Source organism: Rutidosis leptorrhynchoides, chromosome 1 (assembly GCF_046630445.1).
Source record: "Rutidosis leptorrhynchoides isolate AG116_Rl617_1_P2 chromosome 1, CSIRO_AGI_Rlap_v1, whole genome shotgun sequence".
In the NCBI taxonomy this organism is placed as follows: domain Eukaryota; kingdom Viridiplantae; phylum Streptophyta; class Magnoliopsida; order Asterales; family Asteraceae; genus Rutidosis; species Rutidosis leptorrhynchoides.
This window is the reverse complement of record NC_092333.1, coordinates 493,404,533-493,425,954: the sequence shown is the minus strand read 5'-3', so window position 1 is coordinate 493,425,954 and position 21,422 is coordinate 493,404,533. Positions and strand designations below refer to the sequence as shown.

The 21,422-nt window shown below is 35.6% G+C and overlaps 1 protein-coding gene across 1 annotated transcript; it reads left to right on the top strand.

The window, feature by feature from the left end:
* Positions 1-224: 224 nt before the first annotated feature.
* On the top strand, positions 225-6,085 carry LOC139875508 (UDP-glucuronic acid decarboxylase 2-like). Its single transcript, XM_071862848.1, has 7 exons — positions 225-828; positions 951-1,097; positions 1,386-1,465; positions 4,434-4,517; positions 4,609-4,683; positions 5,025-5,117; positions 5,617-6,085. The coding sequence occupies exons 1-7, from the start codon at positions 225-227 to the stop codon at positions 5,848-5,850; spliced, it is 1,317 nt and encodes a 438-aa protein (XP_071718949.1). The 3' UTR covers positions 5,851-6,085.
* Positions 6,086-21,422: the final 15,337 nt, after the last annotated feature.

Here is a 21,422-nt window from a genome sequence, read left to right as displayed (position 1 = left end):
TAACACCTACCGTTTACTTTTCAGACACACCTCTCAGGGGTACAACCGTAATTTCACAATATTTTATTCATCCATCAAAATCACCTACCGGAGATTTTAAACCACCGTCACCCTCCACTCCTTTTCCACCTCCTCACCACTTTCTCTCTCAAACCTATACATATAAAAACACACCTATACATACACAATTCACATTCACAAACACACACACACACACACACAAAATGGGATCTGAATTAACATACAGAAAGCATGAAGAACCTCAAACATCTTCTGAATCATACACCCCAAAACCTACCAAACAATTTCAATTTCCACCAGTTATTCGTTACATGCTTCGCGAACAACGTCTCATATTCGTACTCATCGGCATTGCAATCGCAACCGCAATCTTCACGCTCGTTCCACAATCCACCACCAAAACCATCGACATCGCTCAATCATACTCACTATCTGAATCCGTTCAATTAACGAATCGTAGACGATCAGTTTACAGCGATCCGATTGGATTTGAATCGATCAATTTGGGCGGGAAGGTTCCGTTAGGGTTAAAACGGAAAGGTTTAAGGATTGTGGTTACTGGTGGTGCTGGTTTTGTTGGAAGTCATCTGGTTGATCGGTTGATTGCTAGAGGAGATAGTGTGATTGTTGTTGATAATTTTTTTACAGGAAATAAAGATAATGTTATGCATCATTTTGGAAACCCTAGATTTGAACTTATTCGTCACGATGTTGTTGAACCGTTACTACTTGAAGTTGATCAGATCTATCATCTTGCTTGCCCTGCTTCCCCTGTTCATTACAAATTCAATCCTGTTAAGACCATTATATCCTTCATTACACTCCTTTTATTACTAGTTACGGAGTATTACTTATTAGTTATTACAGTAGTAATTTATTATTATTATTATTATTATCTGCAATCCTTAATTTGAAAATCGATTTGCACAAGACGAATGTAGTAGGGACATTGAACATGTTAGGTTTAGCTAAAAGAGTTGGTGCACGTTTTTTATTAACGAGCACCAGTGAAGTATACGGTGATCCTCTACAACATCCACAAGTGGAAACATATTGGGGAAACGTCAATCCGATAGGTAACCTCCTTATTTTGTTATAATATTTAAATTTAAATTGTTAAATTTAGTAATTAGTAATGGTAATTAGATCTGGTTAAGTACAGTTATAGAAACGAATGGTCAACTATTACACCACTTTTTGTGGGTCTATGATTGGTTTATTGATGTTGATGGATTTAAAATTGGTAAATTTGGGGAGATCTGAGGGAGGGAGGGGTAACTTGGGTAGGATTGGAATATTATTTGTTTAGAAGAAGACAAACAACAAGATCTGAGTAAGAAGCGGGTGGGTGTTTTGATTGACAGGTGTCAGAAGCTGTTACGATGAAGGAAAGCGTACTGCAGAAACGTTGACCATGGACTACCATAGAGGTGCTGACGTCGAGGTACGTTGTCTTATTATTTATTTATTTATATTTATATTTATATCTATATCTATCTATACATCTATATAAAACGCGTGCCAATAATCTTACGTATCAACTTCTCAATTAATTTGAATTAAATTTGCACACGTGTCATTTTCTCAATTAACTGAATATAATAATAACTTCTCAAAATAATTTCCTGAATTTCTCAATTAAATTGAATTAAATAATAATAACTTCCTAAAATAACTCTCTAATTAAAGATATGTAATTTTAATAATATACCATTTACTTACGTTTAAAATCACAATACAATAATCTAAAATATAACAAGATTTCTAAAATATACTCCGTATTACTTTTAAATTAGAAATCTCTAAATTGGGTTTATCAATATGTAAAAACATGAACACATGGTATAAAACTTAAACTAGAGACATCTACATTGAGCATACATTCGGTATCATTAAAAAAAAAAAAAATTAAGGACGCACATCTTATAATTTAATATTAATTTGATAAATTTTCAAGTTTTAATTATAATTCGCTAAATTTAATATTTTAATAATTAAAGGATATTATATTTATATAATTTAAATAAACAATCTGTCACATAAACGGACTCATAATCTATGCGTTAGTATTGAATATCACATAACATATTAATAAACGATTTTTTCCTTGTAATTGTATTATACATTTGATAAATATTAATACTAACGTTATCGAACACTAAGTTATAAAAAACGTCTCATGCACAGGTTCACTTTAGTATTCAATACCAATGTTTTCGATACAAATATTATTAGTAATAAACGAGTTTTTAATTGTAATTGTATTATTGATAGCATATCAATACTGATGTTATTGAATACGGAGTATTAATTTGTACAACTACCGTGCAACGCACGGGCTCATAAAACTAGTATATATATATATATATATATATATATATATATATATATATATATATATATTTTTTATTTTTGGTTAGGTTTTTTTGTACTTATACATTTGTTATATCGTGGGTCCATCCAACGTGTTATTAACCTTCTATATATTAAAAGTCATGCAAAATGTTGTAGTTTCACTTAAATCTTAATGTAGTTTTGTGTTTGTTTTCACATTACAAAAGGTCCTTCAACTTTGCGTATATTCCCACAAAGGTCCCCCAAATTTACACTTTGTAAGGGGTAAAAAATGTAAATACATAATTTAATTAAAATAAAAGAAACTAATTCCACCCGAATTTATAACGGCCCCTATCTTCTCGCTGGGTGCGAGTTAAATTTTTCAGACACCACCGTTCAACTCGGAAAAATCTTAGGAACCCAACGGGACTAACTATACGCGAAACGGACACTTCTCAAAAAAACGCTAAACACAACGACAACCCGTGTCTTTCCGCTCGGCACGAGTTAAATTTTTTTCGGCGGTAGTGTCAAACTCGGAATAATTTTATGAACAAAACGATACTAACTACGTTCGAAAATGACACTTTTTAAAAAACGCTAAACACAACAACAGCCCGTATCTTCCTGCTCGACACGAGTTAAATGTTTTCGCCAACACCATTAGGCTCGAAATAATTTTATCAACAAATCGAAACTTACTATGTTCGAACCGGAAAGATTTTAAAAAATGCTAAAGACGACGACACCAACAACGACGTATAACTCATGGTCCGTTTTCCCTTCTTTAAATAAAACTGCGTTAAATATGAATGCGCCGACCGAAAGCCCCCGCCGCATCGCGCGGGCCGGTCCGGACTAGTTACTCCCTATAATTATTGATTTTGCTAACGTAGCTTTATCGTACATTTGTATATCCCTCTTCAAAAAGTAAATCTCAACCACCACGTACAATATAATTATGATCTTAACGATAGTCATTAGCAAAATTATTGCTCCGTATTATTATTTTCAATTTCAATTTCGTTTTCATTAGATTATAATTATAATTAATTGTATTACCAAAGAGCCAATGGCTTGGCGGTATCGAGGTCACCCTTATAATCTTTAGGTTTAGGTTAGTATTAAGTGAGTGTGTGAGTTTGCCTTTCAAAAAAAATAAATAAAAATAATTGTATTTTATTAAACTTTTTGTTTATCTAACGCGTGTGATATAGTATTAACCGAATATCGAATATGAAATGATAAGGAAAGTGATTTTTGTATTCGTGGTTTGTGAAAATAAAAACTAATAGTATTGCATTACCTACGATTCAATGTTTTTAGACACGTGTTCATTAGTATTTGTTCACATTGGCAAACTCGCGTTTTCTAAGAACACGATTTGCTTTCTCATGTCTAAAAAGTTGATTCCTTTGTTAAAAAAATTGTTTTATCCGAATATGGGACCTGAAAAGAAAGAGAGGTGATATTTCCACCCTTAAAAATGATAGATCCACCGCACTTGTGCATTAAGTATTTAGTATCTGTATAGTACAAGTAGTTATAGTACAAGTATTTAAATCATAAGTGTGGTATATCAATCATGGTAGAAATAATTCCCGAAAAGAAAGAGATGAAGATGGCTATTGAAACAAATCTCAAAGCGATTGACTTCTATATAAGTTTTGGTCGGTCATATCTACTAATATTGCACATTTACGTTAGTATACTATAAGCATATGTCAAATACTATTACTTTACTATTATATTATATTAAAACGTGATTAGTAAAGGTGTACAGAGAACTTTTGATATTGAACAAATCATCACTTGTTTCTTTAAAATCAGCAAGTTTATCTCAGCGCTCTAATGATTTTGTTTAAGTATATTATAATTATAAATATATTATATACTATTATAAACTGTTATTGGAATTTTTAGTATAACAATTCAAGCGTATGATCAACATCCGTTTGTAACTTTCAAGTAATATCGAATATATATGCTGGTTTTCTAGGAGTTAGGTTATTGTAGTTGGGTTAGTGTAGCTGGTTTGTTTAATTAAATGCGTGAAATGTATGATGTGTATGTAGGTGAGGATTGCGAGAATATTCAATACATATGGTCCTAGAATGTGCATTGATGATGGACGTGTAGTTAGCAACTTTGTTGCTCAGGTGCGCTCTTCTCCTTCAGGATTATTGCTGTATATATTCATTACTTCCAACCATTTTCTGATACTGATTCACCAACTACATAACGATGCAGGCACTTAGGAAAGAACCACTCACGGTTTATGGTGACGGCAAGCAAACAAGAAGTTTCCAATACGTTTCTGACTTGGTTAGCATTCTGTTTTCCATTAAATTTCCTCAGTCTTGTCCATCCCTATATGTTTCAGACGTTGATTGATTAAAAAATCTTAAGCTTTCTGATAACTGCAAGATATATAACAAATGAAAAATTTAGCAGATACAAACCAAAAATTAACTTCATGTCCTTACAAGTGTGCAGACATGCCTTAATAACTTATAGTCTTATACTATTATACACGCCATAAACTCTGTCAAAGTTAACAAACAGATTTTTGGGGATGCCTGTTTGTCATATGAGATCTTCGTTAACCTACTGTTGTCACTAACTTTGTTTTTAATTCAATATGTTTCAAACTTTAAATGTAAAAGGTGGAAGGTCTTATGCGATTGATGGAAGGAGAACATGTTGGACCTTTTAATCTTGGAAACCCTGGTGAATTTACCATGCTTGAACTCGCTCAGGTATAGATCATACTATTGCAAATTTATTCAAGTGTTATTTTTTTTTGGACATCAGTTTGGGATCACACAGAGGGACTAAACCACCCACGCGTTCATCTCCCGTAGTTGTATAACCCGCCCCCAACTAATGCCCTGGAGGAAACCCGGACCAATCCGAGGGCATGGCCGGTAAGACCCCTCCTCCCTGCTGCCCCCACACAAAGCGAAAGGTGATATGGGTGGATACTTCAGGTCAGGGATAACATTGAGTGCAATGTTGTAGCCCGGCGGAGTCGAACTCATGACTTCTCGCTAAGAGAGGCAGGCCACTACCAGTTGAGCTACAACTCAATGTTGTCTCAATCTTGTATACCTTTTTTTTAACCGACTCACAGTATCTTATAAGACAAATGATAGTGATAGTACTTATAACTGAGTTAATTAATCATTCTCTGGCCAAATACTTTTTAAGTTTTTTTTTTTTTCAATTTTTTGGAACTAAATTCAACTGTGTTTCCAGGTTGTCCAGGAGACAATAGACCCAAATGCAAAGATAGAGTTCAGGGACAACACTGAAGACGACCCACACAAAAGGAAGCCGGATATCACCAAGGCTAAAGAGCTTCTAGGATGGAAGCCTAAGGTGTCTCTTCGTAAAGGTCTGCCAATGATGGTTTCTGATTTCAGGCAACGTATTTTTGGTGATCAAAAGAACTCAGGTGCGGATGCCACCACCAAATCTACCACCGCATAGGTGGCATTTTGTATACACTAAAGCAGTTTGTGTTTTGAGTTGATCATCATTTGTTTAGGGTTGAATTCGTTACACGTTTTTTTATTATTATTATTATTTTGTATTTTGGATAGTGGATAGGGGTCAAGCAGCTTGATTATATGTACTGAGATTAGTTGTAAATTGTGCCCCAAGTATTCCGTTTGGAATTCAAGTTGCTGCAGTAGCAAAAATATCACTAGATCAGCCTTGAATATGTTGATAACCTTTTTTGCTTTAATCAAATGAACTTTAAATATTAACGCGTGGGTGGTTAAGTACCTGGGTAGCTGTCCAAAAAAAAAAATGAATTTTAAATCATCATATCCGAAGGTTGTAAAGAACGCTGCAAGAATAACACAGTACTACAAAGTAAATTATTTGAATAGTCTATTTGTACCACTCTCAACACTCAACAGTCGGCCATCCATTCGCCATTTTAGGATGCCGCTCGTACGCTCCTACCATCACACACGCTGATGGCATGCTTCCACCATTGCGCGTCTTCTTTTCCTTCAGCTTCGATTTTTCCGTTTTGAAGCTATCAAATAACAGTGCATACTTACTGAAGCTTTAGCGCTCAGCAAAGTATAGCTGCATCATCTTAAATTGAAGTAGCCCACCATTTCATCACACAATCTGGGTGAGCACACTCACACTCAACTTTCAGAGCGCCATCTTACGGCTTTTGTACCTATTCAGTGAAACGTTCCTAATGATACGCCGCCGCATCTTATCTTATATTAATCTAATATTAATTATATATTTGGGTTTTCTGTCGTTTTCCGTCATCCGGGAAGGAAAAGGTATGAATATTGTGTTCACACGACAGAATTGAGAAACTTGTGATCAAAAAAGTACAAACTACCATAACCTGTCAATCGGTGTGTAGTCCGACTCTCTGGTAAGACATACTTTAAGATTTAGGCAGTGTTACTTGTATGTGATTTAATATAGGCACTCGACACACAATACGGAAAGGTGTCACATAAGCCCCTAATCATCTGCAGTACGTGTGCACACATGGGTAGCTTGTGTGCCCCGTCAACACTATTCAAGCAGTGGCGGAGCCACTCAATGGTTTATGGGTGCACATGCAACCAGTGATATTTTCATTGTAGTGCAAATTTTACTAGACTTTTATAAAAGTGTAGTAACAAATCACATTGTGCCACCATCCCATTGGCCTAGATTTAATTGTGCCACCATCCCATTGGTCCAGTAACAAATTTATAGCCACTATTTTTGACTTTTCTTCCAAAATACTCCTAATAAGGAGTAACAAATTTAAATTCACCAAACTATAATTCTTACAAAACAATTTACACACAACTATCTTATTAAATTAGTTCTCATTCTAGATTTCAGTGTAATAATACTTATAGGTAACAATAGTTATATATTGATTTTAACTCGATGCAAATATCAATTTTTGGAGTTCATAATTTTCTATAAACTTTTTATCCACCTTTTTAAACTATCTGGTATGTTAAAGGTTAGTACATATTTAGGTATTATCCTTTATATCTATCTAATATACGCAAGAGCAACACTCGAAATAAACTCTTTCACAATGAAGCTTACAAAATCAAATTTGTGTAATTGAATAAAATCGTTATTTTATGAATGGGTATCTTCTTATTGCCATATAAAACATAAGCATTGGGTAGTATTACAAATGAAGAAATTATTAATCATTTGCAGAAAAGGAGAGGTCGTAATTGAAGTCTATGGTTCAAAATTTTGATATTATATTGTGCCACCAGTGATCTAAAATCCTGGCTCCGTCTCTGTATTCAAGTAACAAACTTTCCATAGATAAGCATTAAGGGCCATTTATTTGAGCAAAAATTTTCACTCACTACAAACTCACTCTGCTAATATAAATTCATACACTTAACATGGCATAACTCTGATTCTCCGATCAAATTATAGTCAATCATTATCTAATTTGTCTTCAAACGGTATAATCTTATCCCCAGAGAGTTTAACTATGTATTGTTTTGTAACGACCCGACAAAATCGTCATTGACGGCGCCGTTAACTTAGGTCCCGTTGCGTGATCATAGTCCCTAAATGAGACGCGTTTGACCAAAATTATGTCGCAATCATTTGAAACGTACAAGACTTACAAAGTTTAGTTTACCAAACGGCTCGACAACAAGTTTAAGTTTACAAAAGTATGAAGTATTAATGAAATAACTTGCGACATAATAAGTTGAAAATCACGGTTGCTATAAATAGCGTAAATATGTAAACAATATGCTTGAATCCAAAGGTGCTATCACTAGCGTATGTATGTATGCTTTGTAGCGACCCCGACAAATCGTCAAGTGACGGCGTCGGCTACGTGGGTCCCATTACCTGATTATAAGTCTTTAAGATAACGTTTGACCAAAATATGTCGCCTTCATTTCAAAATAAAGATTGTTTCAAAGTTTACAAGAATTGTTCAACCAAAAGTTAAGTTACAACGTTATAGATACGATTGAAATCTAGGCGACACGGTTTAAAGTAAAGTCAAAAGACGCTCCATGAAATGCATGTATACTCGACATCGGATGCAAGTATCAAATAGTAAGCGGAAGCATGTTTCACATATCGTGCAAGACCTGAGAAAAACATAGAAATCTGTCAACGAAAACGTTGGTGAAATCATAGGTTTAAGTAAGTAAGTACAAGTGAACCACAAGATTTGCATCAATGAAATAATAGTAATACATTCCAAAAGTTTGTTTCACGAGCACCCAATTATCAAAGCTTAACATTCCTTCCATTGTATACCCCATCCATAGTGCTAGAACAAACACTGATTCTCGAAAATATATTTCATCCGTAGACGGTAGCGAACCGTCAAGGATGAGGGTTGTCAACCCATATGGCCATATAACATAAGTTCTCGCTTACACCCGGCAAGTGTAACTAATGATAATCGAATTGAGGATTTTTGTTCTAAACTCGTATGTAGAATGTTTGTTTTCCCGTTCTTGTGTTCACTTAGTTCAAAAGAATCGTTTATGTTTTCTCATCCCAAATATAAGTTCAAAAAGAGTAAAAGTGGGACTATGATCTCACCTTGAGTGCACGAGTAGTAAAGTACTTCAACAAGTAAACGTGTGCAAAGAACAATGCTAGTCTTGACCTAAACAAATAGGTCGTATCAATAACGGTAAACACGATAGGTCAAGGATGTTCAATTAGTCCTATGGCTCGTTACGACTCGATTATTTAGCATGTGAAATCAAATTGTCAAGTTTCATGCAAGATACAAGTATATAAACAAGTTAGGAAGGTTGCATAATCATTTGGTTAAGTTTGACAAAAAGTCAAACTTTGGTCGGTCAAAGTCAACGAAAAAAGTCAACACGTTCGGGTCGTGTCCCGAACTATTTTTCTGAGGTTTTTAATCATGTATGAGCATGTTAGGACAAGTTACATGTGAATCGGAGGTGCGTAGCATAGCAAACATTATTCAAAAATTGACCAAGTTGGACAGACCAGAATGGCGCGCCGCGCGGGTATATGGCGCGCCGCGCCATTACCTGTGCAGAGAATTCTGGCAGTTTTTAAGTTTTATGCACGAACCTAACTTCAAACAATCACCATTTATGATCCGCAAACAATCAAGACAAGTATCTTATACCGTTGGGAAGGTAATTTGACGAGGAAAACAACTAAACACATTTCATCAATCAATCTACCTATTACAACAACCAAAACCGCATCTAATGCTTAACATTAACCGCATACAAGTTCCTAAATGCAATTCAATGATTCGGGCAACCAATTTACATGAATGATATTCCGTTTCGAAGGTAATCAAGCATACAATCCAACTAAACACTTACCAATAATAATCCATGGCATTCAATGCATCAAAAGTCCATTTCAAATTCATCAAACCCTAACCCAAATTCACCAAAATCAATCATCAAGTTCATGAAGTTTTCTAAGGCAACCTACACATCAAATTGAAGCTAGTGATACAAGGAACACAATTAGAACATGAACTTTTAACATCTAACAACATATGATCATCCAAAATTCAAGAACAACACACCAAAATTCAAGTTCATGCTAGTTACACTAAAACAACGAGATCGAGCATATAAATCATATATTCATGTTAGACTTGAGCCATAGACACTAATTAACACTTTTATAAGTTAAAAACATCAAGAACACAAAATCTAGTGATTTTAGAAAGTTACCCAAATGAGATGAAGTTGGTATCAAATTGAAGAGGATGAAGAGAGGATTCCAAATATGTATTTTGTTTTGATTGAAGCTTGCTAGATCATGAATGGATGATGAATCTTGATGATGAAGATTGAAAGAAAAATTGAAAGTGTTAAAGGAAAATGGAAATGAAAATGGAAATGAATGAATGGATGAGAAAGGGTGTTGACTAGTTGACCTAGTCACACCTTTGATCACTTGGCAAAAATGGTCCCTCTAGTTCGGGTGCGGGTGCGTGAATTAACCAAACGAATTATTTTAAATTACACGAGAGTACGGGAGACGTTATCTTCCAACAACGAGAATATTTAAAATGTTACATAACAAAGGGTACGAATCTAGATACGAAGGGTATTATTTAAAAAGAAAAAGACGGGCGTTAAAATAATTTAACGGAAAAATGCGGGATGCTACATTATCCACACCTCAAAAGAAATTTCGTCCCGAAATTTAGTTGAAAGTAGTAGTCGATATCTCCTACTCGAGACTTTACGTTGTCCATGCAATGAATAAGTGAAAGTACGTCCTTGAGTGTTCTCATGAGTTGGATAGTCAGGGTTTTACGTTGTATTTGGGTTTGGTTTTACGATCCCCGGTTTCAACTGGTTTTCCCTATGAAGAGAAGTTGTCATCGATAGTTGATGTATCTAGCAGGATTGCACGCTCCTGTTCCGCAGGACACGTTTCTAAGTTTGTTACACGAAATGTAGGGTAAACGGAAACTTAATTGAGTCGGGAGTTCTAAACGGTAGGAAGCGGTTCCAATACGCCCCAAGGTTTCAGAAGGTTCAATATTGCGGATATAGTCTTTCTCGATTTCCCAAAATGGATTACACCCTTCCAAGGTGCGGTTTCCCAATATTACGCGGTTACACACTGGGTTTGGTGAGGTTCTCCTCTAAGTTTGGTATAACTCTTCTGGCGACAATGGGTTGTCTCGAGCCCTTCTCGGACTTGAACGATCTCAATTGTTGTTTCTTGATGGAGTTCAGATTTCGGTGGTTGATGCTTTGGTTAAATGAACAGGGGTATGACATTAGCGGTCATATAAGGTTTCAGAAAGTGCGCGTGAACACACGAGTGGTAACTACTGTTGTAAGAGTGATCTACTAAAGGTGACAATACGAGTTTGTGACATGTCTTTCCAAGACGTAACTCGTTCGTTTGCTCGGTTCGTCAGTTTGTGGGTGGTACGCGGTACTCATGTCTAAGCGGGTTCCCAAGGCTTCTTGTAAAACTAGAAGTGAAACGAGTATTTCGATACGGAATAATTGACAAAGATACACCGTGTTGGAATAGAATCTCTTAAGATACGTTTGAACAAGTTAGTTAGGGTTCGAAAAATGTTCGTTAGGACTATTCACCCTCGTGGCGAATACTTATGTAATATGAGGAGTTTCTCTATCCATGGAGAAATGTTACAAGGAGTTTCTTTAAACGGAAATGCGAACGGTAAAGATAGTAGTGAAATGAGGACTTAGAATAGGATGAGTTTACATCTCGAGGTTGCTATAACGTGCCTCTAGTTGTCAAAAGTTGAAGTCTGAAAGAGAAACGAGGTAGTACACGTAGTTGTATAGTTCGGGGTTGAATAATAGTTGACCGATTATCAGAAACACAAGGGCGTTAAGTCAAAGAAGAGTGAAGTATCGTTGGATTGTGTGTTATCTTAATTTCCAGTAATATCAGACGGTAACGGTGAAATAACAGAGGTATGTAGTGTGGTACGTGATGACGAGAATATTGATCGGATCCACAATTTAGTATTTGAATTCTTCGTGCAAAATAACGAATTTTAGTTATGTTGATTTTTGAGTCGAGAGAGTATGCCTTTCGGCGTTCAAGTAGAAATATTTCCATGTTTGAGTTCCATCTAGTGCTATACGAATTTAGCTAGGAAGGTTGGTGTGAAGAATCACGTTCAAGGCTCAGACATGAAGAGGTTTAAAGTTGTGTAACACGAGAAAAGTCAGAAATGAATCTTCGGTAACAACCGGTGAGATCTAAGATTTTTTTTTTTTTTTTTTACGAATACAAGTCTGAGTTGGGAGAGTTTCCTGATTACATGTGGCTTGATTTCGAGATTGATTGTAATGCCTTGACCATTAACTTCATGGTCTAGAAAATTGGACTTCGTTCAACAGAAATTCTCACTCGGAGAATTTGGTATAAAGTTGCTCTTTTCTCAAAAGTTCGAGCGTAAGATGGTGATGTTGTTCGTTTTCCTTCTTTACTTAAATAAGTTAAGATGTCATCTATAAATACGATAACAGATTAGTCTATATGAATTTGCATACGCGGTTCAAGAGGTTTATGGATACGGGCGAGCCCTAAATAAATCAAACGGTACTAAGAGAGATTTACAACTAACGTTGCGAGTTCGGAAAGTGGCTTAGGAGACATCGTCTCCCTTAACCCCCAATTGATGATAACCGGAACGGAGGTCGATTTGGAATACACGGGATCCACGCAAATAATCATGAGGTAATGGATACGAGGAAGAGGGTATCGGTTTCCAACCGAAAATTACTCGGTTCACAACAATCTATACAAGATGATGGGGAAACATTTTTTTTTTTTTTTTTTTTTTTTTTTAACGAATAGGTTCCGAGCTCCCTAGTTCTATAGGTGTCAAGTCAAAAGTCTTAACGTATTTCCTCCAATAAAATTTATAGGCACACAATATTTTTCCGTCGGTCACTTAAATCGTCTAAGTAGTATCTGGGGGAAAGAGGTGGAATATAAAGAGCATGAGTCAAATCCTTGGTTATAAAACGTCTAGCGGTAATCGAATCGAACAAGTATGAAATATACGGTTTGTTGTGAAGAAACGTACCCGTTACTAGTCCATCGTCGTTCCGGGCATCCTTGGTGTCGATGTCGAAGGTTCAACGGCGTGCGTTGGGGTTGATTTTCTTATTTGGGCACACATTCCTAAAATGACCCAGTTGGCCACATTCGAAGCAAGCACCCGTTCTGTGTGCGTTGGGCATCTTTCGAGCGACGGGTCCTTGGCGCCGGTGGCGAAACCTGCCACATCCTTCAAAGTGATGCTTGTGGCATTCGTTACAAAAAGGTAGTTTTCCGGCATAGCCTTTCTTGTCGTTGGAGGTAAAAGGCTTCTTGGCGGGGTTGTTGTTATTGTTGTGGTTGCTTGATTGAGAGGCTTCCCATGTTCTTTTGTTGTTACTCGGGTGGTTCTCGACCATTGGTGCCGGTGCTTCCATTTCATTCACCGTTTCTAAGGCTTGGCGGGCCATTGTTAAAGCCTCTTGTAGGTTAGTGGGTTGAGATGTCATTACCTTGTGTTGAATGCTCTTAGGGAGGCCATCCATGTAAAGTTCAACTCTTAGGGATTCGGGAGTCATGAGAATTGGACACATCGAGACTAGTTCGGTAAACCGTTGATTATAAGCTTTGAGGTCATTTCCGGCCGTTTTTAAATTCCTTAGACCCTGTTCGAGCCTTCGAGTCTCGTCGCGCGGGAAGTATTCGGTGATCATTCTTTCTCTTAATTCGGTCCAAGAGAGTGTGTGGGCTTCATCGCTTCCCACTAATTGTACATACGTGTTCCACCATGAGAGAGCAATACCGGTGAAAGTGAGGGTGGAAAACTTGACCTTATCTTGGTCTCGACAACCGCTTGTGTTAAAAACGGTCTCCATTTGTTCAAACCATCGGGTGAGAACAACCGGTCCTCCGGTTCCATCGAAAGTGGGAGGGTTGTACTTCATGAAGTTCTTGTAGGAGCAACCTTCGCTTGAATTACCGGCTCCACGATTGGTATTGTTGGAAAAGTGATCGGTTACGGCCGTACCCACGGCGGTGGCTATCATTCGTTGAAGAGTTTGTTCTAGAGTTTCGAGAGGGGTATTGTGTTGACCTTGGTGAGCCATTGTTCCTTCATGACACAAGAATATCGTTGATTAGTATTCTTAACAATACTAACCGTGATATGGAATAAGGATATAGAGAAAAATTTTCCTTGACTCGCCTTAAATTCTTTATGTCATAATGTCGGAACGTCCATGTGAATCACCGTAATATAATCCCGGAAATTATATTACCCTGATTCTCATGTGCATTTAACATTACTTCATAAAGTCAAGGTGGCGCACCAACAAAATTTATCAACGTAAGATCAAGATCGAATACGAGTTAGATATGATAGAAGAGTTCGAGTATAAATGCACAATTAGTCAAATAATTCCTACTTCAGTCTATATGCCGGTTGTAGTCTAGATTCACCTATGTACCCTATGACTCGGGGTGAACACAAATGAACTCTAAATCCCTACAACCAAGGCTCTGATACCACCTGTAGCGACCCCGACAAATCGTCAAGTGACGGCGTCGGCTACGTGGGTCCCATTACCTGATTATAAGTCTTTAAGATAACGTTTGACCAAAATATGTCGCCTTCATTTCAAAATAAAGATTGTTTCAAAGTTTACAAGAATTGTTCAACCAAAAGTTAAGTTACAACGTTATAGATACGATTGAAATCTAGGCGACACGGTTTAAAGTAAAGTCAAAAGACGCTCCATGAAATGCATGTATACTCGACATCGGATGCAAGTATCAAATAGTAAGCGGAAGCATGTTTCACATATCGTGCAAGACCTGAGAAAAACATAGAAATCTGTCAACGAAAACGTTGGTGAAATCATAGGTTTAAGTAAGTAAGTACAAGTGAACCACAAGATTTGCATCAATGAAATAATAGTAATACATTCCAAAAGTTTGTTTCACGAGCACCCAATTATCAAAGCTTAACATTCCTTCCATTGTATACCCCATCCATAGTGCTAGAACAAACACTGATTCTCGAAAATATATTTCATCCGTAGACGGTAGCGAACCGTCAAGGATGAGGGTTGTCAACCCATATGGCCATATAACATAAGTTCTCGCTTACACCCGGCAAGTGTAACTAATGATAATCGAATTGAGGATTTTTGTTCTAAACTCGTATGTAGAATGTTTGTTTTCCCGTTCTTGTGTTCACTTAGTTCAAAAGAATCGTTTATGTTTTCTCATCCCAAATATAAGTTCAAAAAGAGTAAAAGTGGGACTATGATCTCACCTTGAGTGCACGAGTAGTAAAGTACTTCAACAAGTAAACGTGTGCAAAGAACAATGCTAGTCTTGACCTAAACAAATAGGTCGTATCAATAACGGTAAACACGATAGGTCAAGGATGTTCAATTAGTCCTATGGCTCGTTACGACTCGATTATTTAGCATGTGAAATCAAATTGTCAAGTTTCATGCAAGATACAAGTATATAAACAAGTTAGGAAGGTTGCATAATCATTTGGTTAAGTTTGACAAAAAGTCAAACTTTGGTCGGTCAAAGTCAACGAAAAAAGTCAACACGTTCGGGTCGTGTCCCGAACTATTTTTCTGAGGTTTTTAATCATGTATGAGCATGTTAGGACAAGTTACATGTGAATCGGAGGTGCGTAGCATAGCAAACATTATTCAAAAATTGATCAAGTTGGACAGACCAGAATGGCGCGCCGCGCGGGTATATGGCGCGCCGCGCCATTACCTGTGCAGAGAATTCTGGCAGTTTTTAAGTTTTATGCACGAACCTAACTTCAAACAATCACCATTTATGATCCGCAAACAATCAAGACAAGTATCTTATACCGTTGGGAAGGTAATTTGACGAGGAAAACAACTAAACACATTTCATCAATCAATCTACCTATTACAACAACCAAAACCGCATCTAATGCTTAACATTAACCGCATACAAGTTCCTAAATGCAATTCAATGATTCGGGCAACCAATTTACATGAATGATATGCCGTTTCGACGGTAATCAAGCATACAATCCAACTAAACACTTACCAATAATAATCCATGGCATTCAATGCATCAAAAGTCCATTTCAAATTCATCAAACCCTAACCCAAATTCACCAAAATCAATCATCAAGTTCATGAAGTTTTCTAAGGCAACCTACACATCAAATTGAAGCTAGTGATACAAGGAACACAATTAGAACATGAACTTTTAACATCTAACAACATATGATCATCCAAAATTCAAGAACAACACACCAAAATTCAAGTTCATGCTAGTTACACTAAAACAACGAGATCGAGCATATAAATCATATATTCATGTTAGACTTGAGCCATAGACACTAATTAACACTTTTATAAGTTAAAAACATCAAGAACACAAAATCTAGTGATTTTAGAAAGTTACCCAAATGAGATGAAGTTGGTATCAAATTGAAGAGGATGAAGAGAGGATTCCAAATATGTATTTTGTTTTGATTGAAGCTTGCTAGATCATGAATGGATGATGAATCTTGATGATGAAGATTGAAAGAAAAATTGAAAGTGTTAAAGGAAAATGGAAATGAAAATGGAAATGAATGAATGGATGAGAAAGGGTGTTGACTAGTTGACCTAGTCACACCTTTGATCACTTGGCAAAAATGGTCCCTCTAGTTCGGGTGCGGGTGCGTGAATTAACCAAACGAATTATTTTAAATTACACGAGAGTACGGGAGACGTTATCTTCCAACAACGAGAATATTTAAAATGTTACATAACAAAGGGTACGAATCTAGATACGAAGGGTATTATTTAAAAAGAAAAAGACGGGCGTTAAAATAATTTAACGGAAAAATGCGGGATGTTACATGCTTGACCCCAAGCAAGTAATCAGAGTGTATGCATGTATACTTGACCCCAAGCAAGTATAAGTGTACGCGAAAGCATGTATCAAATAGCCATTCATGAACCTGAGAAACATATAGAAAACTGTCAACGAAAAACGTTGGTGAAATCATAGGTGTATTAATAAATGTTGTTTTTGAACCACAAGATTTTATATTTCCATAACGTTGATTATCCAAATCGTTTGCATTCCAAAAGTATGTTCGCGAGCACCCAATTATCAAGACTTAACTTTCCTTCCATAGAACCCCATCACAATAGTGTTAGAACATACACTGTTTCTCGAAAATATATTTCATCCGCATAACGGTAGCGAACCATCCGAATGAGGGTTTGTCAAACCCGTATGGCCATACAACATAAGTTCTCGCTTACACTCGGCAAGTGTAACTAATGATAATCGAATTGAGGATTTTTTTTCAAACTCGCTGTGGAATGTTTGTTTCTTCGTACTTGTGTTCAAAGCATAAAAGTAAGTAGTACAAGATATAACAAAGTATATGTTTCTCAGTCCACGATTTGAAAGAATAAAAGTTGTTGAAAAGGTGGGACTATGATCTCACCTCGGGTGCACGAGTATAAAAGTACTTCACAAAGTAAACGTGTGCATGAAAGTTGCTTAGCCTCGACCTAAACAAGTAAGTTGTATCAATTAACCGGTTACGACACAAGGTCGGCGAAATGTGTTCAATTAGTCCTATGGCTCGTTACGACTCGATTATATAGCATGTGAATCACGTTGTCAAGTTTCATGCAAGAATCAAGTATAAAAGAAGATTAGAACGATTGCATAAGTATTTGGTTAAGTTTGACTAAAAGTCAAACTTTGGTCAAAGTCAATGAAAAAGTCAACGTGTTCGGGTCGGGTCTCGAACAATTTTTCTAAGCTTAGAAGTCATTTATAAGCATGTTGGCCAAGTTTTATGTCAATCGGAGTTGCGTAGCATAGTTAGAATTTTACGAAAATTGATAATTTTGGACAGCCCCATTTTCATGCTTTAAGCCGCGCCGTGGCTAGAGGAGCCGCGCCGCGGCTTAACACTAGAAAAAAATGCTGGGCTGTTTCATGTATATGCTCGAACCAAACTTCAAACAAACATAACTTATGAACCGTAAAAATTCAAAACACGTATCTTATATCGTTGGAAAGGTAATTTAACAAGGAATGCAACTAAACATATTTCATTAAACAAAAACATCATTTACAATAACCGAAATCTCGCCAAAAGGTCATTATTTAACGTTTCAAGCTCAAAAATGCAAATGGTGATTCGGGAATCCAATTTACACATACGATACGCCGTTTCGAAGGTAATTAAACATACATTGCAACTAAATACTTACTAACAACATTACATAGCATTCAATGCATCAAAATTCCATTTTAAAGTTCATCAAACCCTAACCAAGAATCATGAAATCAATAATCATGTTAGTGAAGTTTTTCCAAGTCAACCTATACATCAAATTGAAGCTAATGATGCTAGTAACACATTTAATACATGAACTTTAACATTTAAACAACATTTAATCATCTAAAATCAAAGATTAAGCACACCCATTTCAAGTGTTCATGCTAGTTACTTAAAACAACAAATCGAGCAAACTAAACACATATTCATGTTAGACTTGAGCCATAGAAACTAATTAACACCATTTCAAGTCAAAAACACTAAGAACATGAAATCTAGAGTTTTAGAAAAGTTACCCAAACGAGATGAAATTGGTATCAAGTTGTAGAGGACGAAGAGAATATTCCAAATATGTAATTTGTTTTGATGTTAGCTTGCTAGATTTGATTTAGATGATGATTTTGTGATGAAGGTGGAAAGGATATAAGTTTGGAAGAGATAAATGAAAGAAAATCAAAAAGAAAAGAAATGAGGAGGAAATGGTGGGAGGTGATGACTAGTCAACCAAATTTGTTCAAGTGGCGAGATTAGTCCCTCAAGTTTGTAGTCGGGTGCGGGAATTAATGTCATAACCCGTCCTTAACCATAAGAACGAGTTAGATAACGTATGATTTCATTGCGAGGTATTGACCTCTATATGCGACATTTTTAAAAGAACAACTGCATTTATTTTACATTACAAACCATAACTCTTATTTTAATACAAGCTTTAGACAATAAAAAGATGATTATCGTTTAGCGATAATCTTAGACTTACAAACTTTACATGTGATGATAACAATACGATTTCTAGCATATTTTACATTACAAATCCTCCGATATGCAGTTTTATTTTTGACACAAATATGCATACTCAAGATCTTGTTTAAATTCAACATGTTGCAGCGGAAGCTTCTAATTATCACCTGAGAATAGACATGTTTAAAACGTCAACATAAAGTTGGTGAGATATAGGTTTAATGCCGGCAGCAATATATATATATAGACCACAAGATTTCATATATAAACGTTTTAATAAAAATATTCTAAGTGGTTGAGCACTTGGTAACCATACTTAACATTTAATCACGTCGCATATTCCCTTTATTATGAAATCTTACTACACCGTACCAAGTGTAGTCACAAAACGAAGTACTGTGCAACCGTTGAATACTGGTCGTCCAGTCCGGTTGGGGTTGTCAGGCCCGATAGATCTATCAACAGGATTCGCGTTTACAATACCGCTGTAAATAACAGTTACCAAGCTACAGGGAAGTATGCCAGTGGTACAACTCAACGTAGAATATATTTTTCAGTTACTTGTGTCCATAACGTAAAACATAAAATACATGTATTCTCATCCCGAAATACTTAGAGTTTAAAAGTGGGACTATATACTCACTTTCGTCTTGAAGATATGTAATTTTGACTTGGTCTCCGATTGATATCACAAACCTAACCATATATAATATATCAATACCTTTTCTTTTTAAACAATCGTCACATATATATACTTATAATACTTTTAATACTTTTAATAATTCCTTAGTCCGTAGTTAGCAGTCCGATGTTAGTAATTCAATTTTAAATGGTTCATTTTTAGGTGTTTAATAAACCCCCAACGAAATAAATAAAACCCCCATCGTATATGTATTGGTCGAGATTAATCTTGACCCATGGTACCGGTGTTGTCAAATGACGTGTTGCGTACATAAAGTACCGGTGTTGTCAAATGACGTGTTGCGTACAATCATGGGAATCTTATGATTAATCTTCTCGCATTGTTTACGGGTGATCCTGAACCATATAAAATTAAATTATGAGTACATATATATAAAATATCATGTTATTTTAGAAAGATGTGATTTATTTAATTTTTTTCCAATTAATCACGTAGCTAAATTAGTCTTGGATATCCGATTTCGTTTTGGTCATAGTTTCTTCGTTACAACTCCGTTTTCGTTGGTTCAACTTGCCACTTCCTTGGATCGAGTCCCTCTTTAAGAATATGAACTGTAAATACCTTAGTTTGTATTCGAAATCACAGGTCATAGGTCAAACTTTGGTGAAACTTATGAAGTTAATCATTTTCCATCATGTAAACAACCTTAAATGATTATTTTTCTAAAAATACTTATACTTTGAGTTAAATCATAAAAATTTTATGCGTTAACATATTCATAGTAAAAATCATTTTTTCAGAAAATAAACCTCCAATTCAAAGTTTAAGATGGTTTTTAATTATCCAACCCAAAACAGCCCCCGGTTACACTCCGACGTCGTAAAAACAGTTTTTAAGGTGTTCTTTGAAAAACCAAGTTAAACCTTGTTAAATTAGCATATATTTAAGATATATTACAGGTCTTGAAGTATTTTAAAAGTTAAGTTAGAAGGATCTATTTAGTTTGCAAACAAGTTTGAAAACATTCAAACTATGTTCTTGTTATTAAAATTTTATACCACAAAATAAGATAGCTATATATATATGAATCGAATAAGGTTATGAACAAAGTTACTACCTCAAGTTACTTGGACAAGATTGCTGTAAAATAGAAGTAAAAATCTAGAACCAAAAGAGTGATGGAGTTGGATGAAAGATTGGAAGTAAACTTGTGTTCTTGAAAGGATTCTTGAAGTGTTTTTGTAAGGTTTTTCTTATGGTGTTTAAGTGATGTTTTTATGGCTAGATCTTCATGGATACTAGCTGAATGGTTATGGAGTTTCTTAAGAGTGTGTTTTTGGTTAAAGAAATGAGGTAATAAAATTTGAAAATGGAAGATGTATTTAAGGCCATAAAAACATGATTAATGGAAAAACATGGACAAAATTTCATGTTGTATTTTTATGTAATTAGTCATACTAAACATCAAAAGTAGTTACCTTATACATAAGGCATGAACAAGAGAGTTACCTTATACATAAGGCATGAACAAGGGCTGGTTGGTGGTGATTTGATGTGTATATACCAATAGTAAATACGTATAGAAGCTAGGTATGATACGAGTACATATACTCTAGATATACGTATAGAAAATCTTGTGAAAAATGGAATGAGAATTCAAATATAGCTATCTTTTGTGAATATACTTATATTGTTTTATGTATTTAAGTCTTTAAAAGTGATTAAATACATTACATATACGATATATGTATAAACATTATATGTTATAAGTATTTATGTCAAATAACGTTACGTATGGTTATCGTTTTGAAAACTTAAGTT

Excerpts from the sequence above, each read along its gene's own strand:
- LOC139875508 (XM_071862848.1), top strand. The coding sequence starts at position 225 with ATGGGATCTGAATTAACATACAGAAAGCATGAAGAACCTCAAACATCT. Across the intron at positions 1,466-4,433 it reads ATAGAGGTGCTGACGTCGAG|GTGAGGATTGCGAGAATATT; the intron begins GTACGTTGTCTT and ends ATGTGTATGTAG. Across the intron at positions 4,518-4,608 it reads TTAGCAACTTTGTTGCTCAG|GCACTTAGGAAAGAACCACT; the intron begins GTGCGCTCTTCT and ends ATAACGATGCAG.